The 12,810-nt window shown below is 37.3% G+C and overlaps 1 protein-coding gene across 2 annotated transcripts in view; it reads right to left on the bottom strand.

The window, feature by feature from the left end:
• Positions 1-2,345: 2,345 nt before the first annotated feature.
• The window catches only part of znf800a (zinc finger protein 800a), a 31,906-nt gene continuing 21,441 nt past the window's right edge, over positions 2,346-12,810 (bottom strand). For both annotated transcript variants that reach the window (XM_034025247.3, XM_059027228.1), the window contains 2 exons: positions 9,214-10,900; positions 2,346-4,300 (listed from right to left, as the gene is read on the bottom strand). In XM_034025247.3, coding sequence (XP_033881138.2) covers position 4,300; positions 9,214-10,900 — 1,688 coding nt within the window. In that variant the 3' untranslated portion in view covers positions 2,346-4,299. The remainder of the gene's footprint in view (positions 4,301-9,213; positions 10,901-12,810) is intronic.

The raw sequence follows: 12,810 nt of genomic DNA, 5'->3' as shown, positions 1-12,810 counted from the left end.
GATATAGTGTGTAATGCATGTGGTGTGTAAATGAGTCTCTGACAAATATAAAGGCTAATTAATTTCAGGTTATGCATAACATTTTATTCCCGATGCCATGAGAACTGTATATGTTTGCTTCTCAGGTTGAAAAGCTTGGTTTTCAGGCGCTGCAATACATGCCTTTCTAACATGCAAGATACAAACGTCAGGTTTGTAAAGTTCTGATCAGTAGACTAGCTCTATCTAGTGGCTAAACAGTGCAACAGTTGATCAGTATTATTATTATTATTATTTATTTCTTAACAGACTTACAATTGTTACAAGATATCACTTTATTATCTTTTTTTACATACAACTACTTTTTTTTTTTTTTACATACAATTACCCATTTATACAGTTGGGTTTTTACTGGAGCAATCTAGGTAAAGTACCTTGCTCAACACTGCTGCCCTAAGTAGGTGAATTAATGCGTGAAAGATGTAATAAGGCCAAGCGAGTCTGTTTCGGATGCTGAAATCATTGTATTAGCTACTCAAGATAAATTGTCTTGACAGTATCACACTTTCTTTTTTTTTTGATAATGTAGCTTTGATTGTAATTGATCTTGGCAACAAGGCCTAAATGTCAATTATGTTTTTTTTTGTTTTTTTTTAAATCTATCAAAATGTTGTTTTTTTTTGTTTAATTCCTATTCAAATACATCCGTTCTTATATACAAGTTACAGACAAAAGCTTTGGCACCCTATGCTTACTATACCATAATTCGAGGTAACAGATTAAGGCCTGTTTATAATAAAATAAAAAGCAAAATACACAGTTTTCTATGCTTAACAAGTAGTTTTTATAAAAAAAAAAACCATTTATTTCATTTAAAGTATTTGTTCATGACAAAAGTATTTGGCACCCCTGCTTTAGTATTCCGTGTCCTCTTTAGCTTTTATTAAGGCTTGTTGGTGAAATTTGGGCCCATTCTGTCTTAGGTATTTCCTTCGGCTTAGACAGACTGGATACCCAATGCTTGGCTACGGCTTTTTTTCAGATCAGTCTAAAGAATCTGTATTGGATTGAGATCTGATGATTGTGAAGACCACACCAGAACTTTTATCTTAGTTTTCTTCAAGAATTTCTGAGTTGACTTAGTCGTATGCTTTGGGTCGTTGTCGTGCTGGAAGATAAACTGTCTGCCAAGCAGCCTATGAGCAGATGGTATCATCGTACTTTGTAGAATGTTTTGATACAAGGCTGCATGTCTATCTAATACTTTCCATAATAATGACCATAATATTACACAATATATATGGGAAAAAATGACTAAATCAAATTATTTTACAACAGTGATATACCAGTGTTTGTATTTATTGCCAAAGCGGATGCGTTCTTGCAGACTCTGCTCTTTTTTGGTGCATCAGGAAATTACATCAGAGGAAAAAGTGCAGTTTACTGCAGTTTGTTTGGCATAGTAAAGAAAACTGGGGTGTTTGGATGCAAGGGACATGCATAATGATTTTAATGTTTAAACGGCAAGCAAGAGAGACAATTCATCCAAGAAATGGTGAAATGTGCACAAAAGAAAAAGATAAGCACAAGAAAAGTAAACTTTCATATCTACCAATAGCTAATTATTTATTTAGTTCACCTACATATAGCATGGTCCAAAATGTCCTATATAAACAAAATCTGCACCAACAGTCCTTGGCAACCGAGCGATGCTAATAGTGGTCACTTTCCTTGCTCACCTGATACCAAAAGGTTATGTAGTTGAATCTATAGCCACTTCCTCTTTGCCTTTCCTTGAAGAGATTGCTGTGGCGTTAAGTATGTAAATAGGGGGAGTGCCCTATAAGGAGTGATCTGTGTATTTAAAAACTATATTTATTAGCATAATCATATCTTCTTCGTGCTTCACATTATTCAATTTGTATTTACTGCATATGGAACAGCTACACCTCCAGCTCTGTCAACTGGAAAACACGCATTATTAAGGTTTTTAGGGCTCCAATTCACTCCAGGTTTAAACCTTTACCATTGTACTCATCTGTAGTTTACATAAAGATCTCAGGACAGTCAAGTATGGGAATTTTCTAGTTCTCCAAAATCATCAAAACTTTTTGCAAAATTCAGACATTTCACTAAAATCTGGCAGCAACAGTATCCATTTTGTTCTAGAAAATAAACCAATGTTCAAACTTTGTAGTTCTTTTTAAAGTTTGACTGTTAATCAAAAACGAGTTGCTACATAAGCACATAAACGTTTGAGAATGAGAAAAGGCCATTCAGCCCATCAAGGCTCATCTCTTGTTAGCACAATTGGGGTGGGGTGGCACTAATTTACAGAGTCTACCGTCTCAAACTAAACACACAGCTATATTCCAGTTCAGTTTATTACAAGTAAAATACAGTGTATTTATCCACCATCATATACATTCAATTGAACAGTAATAGCAACAATACTATCTCTTTGTTTCATATTCACTGCATTGTTTTTTTAGTGCAAAGCACTAGGAAGACTACCATAATTACAAGTAGAAGATCTATGCTATTTACTTTGCATTCTGAAACGGAGGATATTTGTAAAAATGATCATGGCAGAATGATCATGTTAAAACATTTAGAATGATCACTTTAAAAATTAATGTTTTAAAACACCATGTACAGTATTTGTTATATACATCAAATGTGCGTCATTAGAAAACTACCTTATATATGCATATACAATCATCCTGCTTCAACCAACATCAATGGCATTTGTCAACTGTTAACTCAAAATGTGATTATGTACATACAGCTTAATAAATTCAAAATAAACCTTTCTGTACTTAAATGTGTTGTTGTTTGTTTCCCATCAATTTTAGTTTACCAAACTATAGTACATTTACACACAGTCAAAATCATTTGCTTCCCATTCATATATAAAAAAAGACATATAGCATTCATGAAGAGTACAGATCAAGTTATCAAAATACATATTTAATGTACAATTCAAGACAAAAACAAGCATATTATGATGTTGCCTATCAGTTATTAACCACATTTAAATCCTGAATTGAGATTTAATGTAACATATGACAGATACCAAAACAAGTGTGCTTGGTATAGTGTGCGTCTGTACAGTATAGTATAATAGACACATACACACCTAAAACCACAACCCACGAGTACATAGAGAATGTACTCATATTTGGAATGCTGTCATCTTAATTATTCCCCAAGCTTTTTAACTTTAAACATATTTTCTTAAAAAAAAGCAGTTTGAATAAAAAAAATAAACAAAAAAAACTGAACAAAACTCAAAATTAGTCCATTCATATCATTGCAGATTAAAAACACTGACCAAAGGTATTGTGACAAATAAAGGCTTGCAAATAAAGCTTATTTTTTTCTCAAAAAAAGATTAACGTCTGTCTGTTTCATTATGTGTGCACAATGAGTAAGGTATCATAACTCCAAGTTTTCTTCAATGACATGTAGAGACACATTTGGTAACTCACAACTCCATTGTGTCCTATATTACACATAGTAGTTGTGTTGTTGTGTGATAAATCGTGTTATCACCTGCAGTAGAGACACAAAAAAAGATTTAATATGCAATATCATGTTGCAATTGGTCCGCATTGTGATATAATAATAAAAACTTCTCCTCCAGAAGAAATGACTCCTTTGTCTTTGACTTTAGTCTGTATAGTATTTTTCTTTCTTGAAATGAAATAATGCGTGGTTCAGGAAGTGGTAACTTTAACCACACTCATGACAACGGCCTGACATAATAAATGTGTGGCTTCACCATTCGTGCATTATTAAGCCATCTTTAATTGTCTAATAAAAGCTGTTACCACATGCTAAGCAATACATAGTGCACATACCTTTTATATAACATACTTTTAAACTTTACAGCTTATTTTACTGCTGAATTGGAAATGGAATAATAACAAAATAAACTTATTTTCTGAGCTAGAGATCTCTTAAAAGAAATGTTTAAACAAAGTGGATTTGGATCTTGTTGTCAAACTAGTCCGTTGTAGGTTCATGAATTTACTACACATACAGCGACCCCTAAAATAGCAGTGGGACCCCAAAGCCGAGTGCAATTAAGTATTTTAAACATTTCCACACATTAACTTTAAAAATACTTCGATCATTACATTATTTTCATGTTAACTTAGTAAACCACTGATGAAAGCCATTATTGCATTTTTTTCTTCACTGTCGTCCTCTCCTCTTGTCGTAGAAATGTCTGAGTGTATTAGAAGTGGTTTTCATTTCCAGTGCATTTTACAATTATTAATCCTGTGCAAGCATGCTGTACATCAGTTGGAGGTATCTGGGAAAGACAACAAAAGCTGTTAAATGTATGGTTAAAACAAAATAATGAGGTCTTCATGTTTCTTAAAACTCTTACTCAAAGGACAAGCTCTCTTTCATAGGTCAGTGATTGGGGACTACTTAACCAAAGAAGGTTCTGTTCTTGTATCGTCTGCCCTTCCTCTAATTCATTCAAATGTAATTTCAACAAATAGAGAATAACCAAAAAGGTGTATATAACCTGTTTGTTCAACTTTTAAGCCAATACCACCTCAAGGGTATACTATGTATATGTTAGAATACCTTCGAATCCATTTATCTGCAAGACTGTTTGGGATTTTCCTAATAGTTGCCTTTTATTGAACTGAGGAAGAATTCTTCAATAGAGACTTCCGATTGCTGGTTGAATCGAGTAGACATACATGCGGCTCGCTCTCACTTATATACTATTGTTTTGGTGTACAACCCTAGTACAATCGTCTTTAACCTAATAATACACATACTTAAAAAAATAAATTAAATAAAAAAATTAATAAAAAATAAAAAATCTTCAATGGTTAATTTTCCTTATCCTAGTCTGTTTATCTCACCACTACTATACTGTACACTTCTCCTTGTGCATTATTTAGGGCAAAACTGCACAGAACATGAAAAATAGCCAGAAGCGTCACAAAGCTTGAATGTAGTGCCACTTGCTATAATAGAAGCTTCTCTACAGAGAGCTATTTTGGGAAAGAAGATTTGTGAAGCAATTCCAACTCTAAATCACCAGGAATTTTCATTTTTGGTATCTACGGTACAATTCAGTGTCTAGGATCAGTATGTAGATGGTTTGAAAAAGATCGACTTTTATGAATACAGAAAAAGGCATACTGTAGAACCCAGTGCATTGTAAACCATTCTTTTAAACTGTGTTCTAACCCATTTGTTCCACAGAAACTGTGTCCAGCCACACTGATAAGATTCAAAGAGAAGGTACTTTTGATTAAAGAGTCCTCCTGTTGGCAAAACTATTGAACTGTATATATATATATATATATATATATATATATATATATATATATATATATATATATATATATATATATATATAAAAATAAATAAATAAAATCACACACTCTTAAAAATAAGTAAATAAATAAATGCATAGGTGTTTTGAATGTAGTTTTCATAGCATTAGTTGGCAGTTTGCATAGCAAAATAGCCTGTACAGAAATCATTAAGACATTGTGACAGGGTACCCACCCGTCACATACAATTTATGTATGTATATTATTTGTATTGTATTATTATTGCATGTATTGGTGTGCGGGCGGACAAAACCGTCCGTCATTGTTGTTTGCTTTTCGCCGGTCTCGTAAAATGTGGTTGGCGTGGATGGGGTTGAATCCCCATCCCGAGTAGCTTGTGGGAATGTGGCTGGAGCCTTAATAAGGTAATTAATTAAATGAGTAATTAAGGCTCCAGCCACAGTATAAACGACCCACTCTGGGCTCACTTTAGGAGAGGAGTAAGAGCGAGAGTGAATGCTGCCAATGTGCCCTTTTCTTTTTGTGTGTTTTGTTTAAATCTTTATTTTGTATTTAATTATAATACGAGCGCAGCCACGCTGTTTCGCCCCGTACCATTTGTGTTATTGTTTCATTTCCCTGGTCTGATGTCACCCCTACAGCTCTCACTGCCACAGACATTCAATAGTCACTTTCAAAGGTGAAACAAAATTCAAGGTCAACAGAAATCAGTAACAGGTATGCCCACCGTTGGCATCGATGACTGCCCGACATCTCCTGCCCATGGATCGAATCAGAGCCTGAATAACATGCCGGGGAATGGCAACCCACACTTGCTCAAGTGTCTGGAAAAGTCCTTGTAACGTCTGTGGCTCAGGGTGACGTCATCGCACATGTTGATCAAGCTCACCCCACAAATGCTCAATAGGGTTCAGATCTGGTGATCGAGACGGCCAGGGAAGCACTTGAACATTGTTCTAAGTGAAGAAAGCTGTGGTGGCCCGGGCTGTGTGTGGTCGTGCATCGTCATGCTGGAAAATGACGTTACGATGGTTCATGAATGGGATCACATGAGGCCGTATGATCTCATGACAATAGCGCTGAGCTGTCAGGTTGCCTTGAACACGAACAAGGTTGGTTCTGCCACACAGTTGGCAGCAAAACATTCATGATGTCGCCTGTATACCCGGGCTCTTCCGCCTGCACGTCAAAGCAGAAATCTGGATTCATCGGCATAACTTCAAAACATGTCTACAGCGAACTCCAATAAGACATGCAAGCAGAGAACCCTCCACTTTCATAGCCACATCTCGGGCATGTTGCACGTGCAGTGAATGCATGTGAATATTGTTTCAAGCAAATGGTTCTTCATTTTGGGAATATTCACACGTTTTCTCGTTTTGGCGCACGTCATGCGTTTTTGATCCTGACAATGTGACACACTGTCAGCAAAACATGTTCAAATAAAATACAATTCTTTTGATCACGTTTTGTTGCAATTAAGAGACTGAAGAAAAAATATCTGCTAAGCGTTTCTTTTTTTGAAGGGTGTATATATAAAGTGTCTATAGTAAGTATTCACCCCCCTGGACGTTTTCACAGTTTATTGCAACCTGAAACCTTGATGCATTTAAATGTGATTTTTTTTCCTTTGATTTACACAACCTACTCAACATTTTGAAGAGGCAAGAGCATTTTTTATTATGAAACAGTTAATGAAAAAAAAAAAAAAAAAAAAATTAAATGTCTTGGTTAGATAAGTATTCACCCCTGAGTCAGTACTTGATAGAACCATCTTTGGCAGCAATTACAGCTGTGAGTCTTTTGGGGTAAGTCACAGGTTTGCACATCTGGATCATGCAATATTTGCCCATTCTTCTTGGCTAAATTGTTCAAGCTCTGTCAAGTTGGATGGGGATCGTTGGTGGACAGCAATCTTCAAGTCTTGCCACAGATTCTCCGATTCAAGTCCGGGCTTTGACTGGGCCACTCTAGGAAATTCACTTTCTTGTTTTTAAGCCACTCCAGTGTCGCTTTGGCTGTGTGTTTGGGATTATTATCCTGCTGAAGGGTGAATCTCCGTCCCAGTCTTAGGTCTTTTGCAGACTGAAGCAGGTTTTCCTCAAGGATTTGCTTGTATTTAGCTCCATCCATTTTTGCCCTCTACCCTGACAAGCCTCCCAGTCCCTGCCGATGAAAAGCATCCCTATAGCATGATGCTGCCACCACCATGCTTCACAGTAGGGATGGTGTTACCTGGGTGATGTGTTGTGTTGGGTTTGCGCCAGACATAACGCTTTGCATTTAGGCCATATAGTTCAATTTTTGTTTCATCGGACCACAGAATCTTTTGCACATCTTTTCAGTCTCCCACATGCCTTTTTGCAAATTCCAAGCGGGATTTTACATGGGATTTTTTCAAAAATGGCTTCCTTCTTGCCACTCTTCCATAGAGGCCAGATTTGTGGAGTACCTGAGCTATTGTTGACACATGGACAGTTTCTTCCATTTTAGCCATGGAACGCTGTAGGTCTTTCAGAGTTGTCATTGGCCTCTTGCTGGCTTCTCTGACCAATGCCCTTCTTCACGGCTGCTCAGTTTGGGAGGACGGCCTGCTCTAAGCAGATTCTGGGTGGTGCCGTATACCTTCCACTTCTTAATGATCAACTTGACTGTGCTCCAAGGGATATTCAATGCCTTTGAAATCTTTTTATACCCCTTCCCTGATCTGTGCCTTTCCACAACTTTATCCTGGAGTTGTTTTGAAAGCTCCTTGGTCTTCATGGTAGTATATTTGCTTTGAATGCACTACCCAATTGTGGGACCTTACAGAGACAGGTGTATTTAATCTGAAATCATGTGAACCACTTATTGCACACAGATGGACTCCATTTAACTTATTGTGTGAATTCTGAAGGCAACAGAATTCACCCCACCCATCAAGGATTTCAGGTTATAACACAACAAACTGTGAAAACGTCCAAGGGGGGTGAATACTTACTATAGGCACTGTACACACACACACACACACACACACACACACACACACACACACACACACACACACACACACACACACACACACAGTGATTAGAAAGTACATTTACCAGATCAACATAGCATATAAATCACCCTGTATATAGCTGGCTCTTTTAAGCAAACAGATCATACATACAGAGTGTGGGCATGTAGTAACAAAAAAAAAAAAAAAAACTGCACAGGTATATGTACTCTATCAATACATGTCAAATCTTTAACTTTGCAAATGTAATGACCTAATGATGTGTTTTTTGTGGGCCCCTTGATGTCCACTAATCAATTACAATGTGGCCACTGTGGCTGTGTTGTGGTAGGCAAAACATTCCATGAGATTACACCATGTTTACCCAGAGAATATACAAAATTGTACACCCACACACCAGTCTAAAAGAAATGAATCAAAGTAAAGGGAACATTACAAACAAATGTAAACTTCCCAGCCTATAAACACTGACTTCAAGCTAAATCTGGGGATCAGCTCCACCACAATTACAGAAGCAGCTAGACACAATGATGAAGTGCAGATCTAGATCTGCAAAGACATACAGTTTGGATGTCAGAGTCGTTGTTTAGCAGTCCGAAAAAGGTGGCGTCTGTGTAAATGTGGAAGATACTATACATTGCATATATATTTATTGTCCCTATAATGGTAAATACATAAATACATTTTTTCCAGTGATCAAAAGCTAATTTGAGCAGCAAGCATGTCAAATTATGCAGAATTTGCTCTGCAAGTGAATGGGACCTGCAACATAAAAAGTAATAGTAGCAGGGGTTCACATTTTCTGAACCTACTGTATTTAGTAGCAGTATATTCCTAAGAGTAAAAAAAAAAATAATCAAATAGATTCTTGCCACTAAAAAGTGGTCTTTCTGTACTTACTAAAAAACTGCCTTTGACCGTGTACTACGACCTGTGGTTTTGCTTTCTTCAGGGGAGCTGGACGCGCTTGTCCTAAGGGTTTTCTTATGCTGCTCAAGATACGTCTTTTTGGCAAAGGCTTTTCCACACTTCTTATACGCGTGCAGGGAGAGGTTTTTGGTGAATTTGACTTCTGTGCCTACTTCAACAGTGTCATGTTTTCTGCTAGACTGAGAGCTAGGTGTGCCATCTTGCTTTGAATTCATGTCCTTCTGGGGGCCCCGCTTAACCACGCTGTTTAGTACCATCTCAACAGGCTTCTTTACTGCTCTGCTTTCTAAGTTGGCAGTTATTTTAGCTAGGTATCGCGAGGACTTCTTGTGCACAACTGTGATGTGCCGGATCACATCTCTCTTACGGCGGGTCTCGTACAAGCAGAGAGGGCACCGGTAGAACTTGATGTAGATCTCATTTCCATCCGTGTGCAAATCAATGTGCTTTGTTAAATTCTGTTTGGAGGTAAACTGCCGCTTGCAAAGTTTGCAGTACAGCTGCTTGAAGTCAAAGCCCACTGATAGTTTGGGCTTCCTGACCTTCTGCTGGCCACCTGCTACAGAAGGACTTGATGACTTTGGACTGTCGCTTTCTTGTTTACCCTTATTCTTCTGTGCTGTGGGTGTATGTCTCTTGTCCGCTGCTTGACCTGTGACCTCTGAGTCATTCGGAGGAGACTGACTGACATGTGGGTCAGATGATTCTGCATCGTGATCTGCTGAATCAGAGGTTTCAACTTTAACTTTGATTTCTGTGCTGTTGGTCGTACCGTTTGAACCTCTCTCCAGTTTGGTCATTTTGTGGACAATTCGCAAGTGTTTCTTCAGCATTACCTGTGATGAATATTTCCTCTTACACAGGAGACACTTACGAGCAGTCAGGTTGTACTCCGCCCTAGTAGAGTACTTTTTCCTGCGTGGCAGAGAGCCAGGTGATTTCTTAGAAGAGCTGTTGGTTTCTAGAGACAGTGGTTGACCTGGTTTTGTTGCAATATCAGGAGTTATACAATCCCTCCTTAACCCTCTGTGAACTTCGTCAAAATGTCTGCGAACATTGGCTTTAGTAGCAAATGATTTTTGACAAACAGGACAGCTTCTGCCGGATGAAAGCAATGCACTCTTTGAACGACCCATCATGACAGATGGCCGATTTGGACCCCCCCTCCTCGTTTCTATGTTCTTTTTCAATTCTTCCATCTTTTTCTTGTGAACCTTCCTTATATGACGACGAACACTGCGTCTTGTATTAAAGTCTTTTCCACAGATGCAGCACGCAACCTGCTGATCTACAGAATCACTGTTAGAGCTTTCATCTAGACAAAGGAGAGGCTCTATTGCTTCGTCTTCCATAGACACTTTAACCTCCTTTTCAGTATCTTCTACAGGAACTGGCTCTACAATTTCTGTGCCTGGTGGTACTTGAGTTTGGTTCTGCTCAGGACTGGGCTCCTCCAAATGTCCTTGGTGTTGAGTTTGAGAACTGTAATTCACTGTATCTTGGTCATCTTTTCCAGCTACATATTGATACACTGCATTCTGATTGGTCTCTATTGGTTCCAGTCTTACAATGTATTCCTGCTTCTCCTTTCTTGGATATATGGCCTCCAGAAGATCTTTTATGGCTTGACTCTGTTTATCATTTGAAGCCGAAAGGTCTGAAAAAAATATAATAAAAACATTTATTGTAGGTAGATACCCCTTTAAATTAAAGTGATCTAAAGAATAAAGCCAGAAAAAGTGGTGGTCACATGCAAATTGACCTCTTAACGATCAGATGGGCATGCACAAAACTCAGGTATCGTAGAGATTACCGACAGTCACACAAAGGCCTTCTGCAGCACCCGTGTCGAAACTAGACATTATTTAAATACTAAAACTGTAGGTTATATTAAATGTATTTAACTTTTAATTGTTTAGAAAATTCTTGAATAAATGTTAATGTTAAGCAACTTGCCTGGGCAATAAATATAAGACGGTGTAATTTGGTACTGTATTTAATGTGTAGCCTACAACAATTTATTTTTAAAAATTTAGTATAGAAACTACATCTAATTATTTGCATTTGCATAAGTCTACCTTATTTTATTTGACTATGGCTTGACAACAAATAAACAGAATATTACAAATATCTTTGAAAAAAAGGATTACAGGGATTGAGCGTGTACTAGTAAGAGAAACAGAGAACCTACAAAATAAAAATAAAAAAATCAGGACAGAGTGAAAGAATGGGTGCAATAAATGAAAGTTTTAGCGATCATCACGATTAAAAAAAAACCCATGTCAAATCTTTAATTTTGCAAATGCAATGACACCGAGGTTACGATTGTTTTTTTACAGACTGCTGGCATCCACCGAGTCACGGACACCAGGTTGTGAACCAGCCATGACATACAAACAAACAAACAAACAAACAAACACCATCTGCTTTCTTGATAAATCAAGGCAAGTGGTTGGACTATAGAATTCACGTACCATATCAAACAAGTTAGCGGCACACTGCAGCTTTTTAAAAAAAATAATAATAATTTGGGTGTAGCTGCGCCAGCACAAATGACTGACAAGCGGGCTTGCTTTCCCACTGCGTCACAGACAGTAAAACAGGAAAAGAGGCAAGTAAATATATCTTTCTTTACTTAAATAACCTTTTTTTATGTGTAAACAGCCAGTATCTTACAAGTAATATCATATTATTATAAAGGTGCGATAACAAGCCTTGTTTAAACTCGATTTTGAGGGCTATGTTTTCTTGGCCGTTTCAAACCGGACCAGGACGGCATTTCATATGCTCCGTGTCCATTTCGAAAATCTGTGCAGTAGTTAAGTTACAGAATCGCTAAAAAAAATTTGTTTTGACATATTAGTGAGGTTTTTTTGCACTAAAATAACTCAAAACAGCTGCGTGTCTAAACACCATATCCGGCCAGCAGATAGTACTCATTGACTAGTAGTGCCTTTTTTTGGAACTGAAAAAATTGATAAAGTATTTAGCAAGTTATTTTCATTTTTCTTCATGCATGCGTGCTTTATTTTTGCTACCTCAAAAGTTACGCATGTGCAGTTGGGCTCCACCACCAACAGTAAGTTTGTGGGTATTTGTCGGTTTAATAATTCTCTGTGGGTAATTTAAATTGAATTCTTTATGTCACTTATGTCTTGTGGTTATTATAAAATGTAAACTCAGCACTTAAGTGTTTTTCTATTTTTGTTGTAGGTGATTTCCCCCAGCATTTTGTTTACATTTAAATCCCTAGTTAATGGAGTTACAAGTATCTGGGCGATCCTGTTGTTCATGATTATTAGGCTATTATCTTGTTTATTAAACGGTGAAATGGCTGAATCGACGGTATGGAAATGTCAGGGTTCAACATTAACCACGGCCCGTCAGCCCGGGGCCAGTAGAGATCGCAGTTTGGTCTGTAGTTATGAAGCACCACAGGCCTGACTAGGCCAGTTACATTTGACTTGTTTGCTTCCACTAGTAGCTAATATATACTTTTTTTGTGTACTCGAATATGTAATATACTATAAGAATAGGTTGTTTTTTTTTCATGTAATCGTGTATTTG

Source organism: Acipenser ruthenus, chromosome 7 (genome assembly GCF_902713425.1).
Source record: "Acipenser ruthenus chromosome 7, fAciRut3.2 maternal haplotype, whole genome shotgun sequence".
Classification (NCBI taxonomy): domain Eukaryota; kingdom Metazoa; phylum Chordata; class Actinopteri; order Acipenseriformes; family Acipenseridae; genus Acipenser; species Acipenser ruthenus.
Note: the sequence above shows the minus strand (reverse complement) of the source record. Positions and strands in the feature narration are given on the sequence as shown.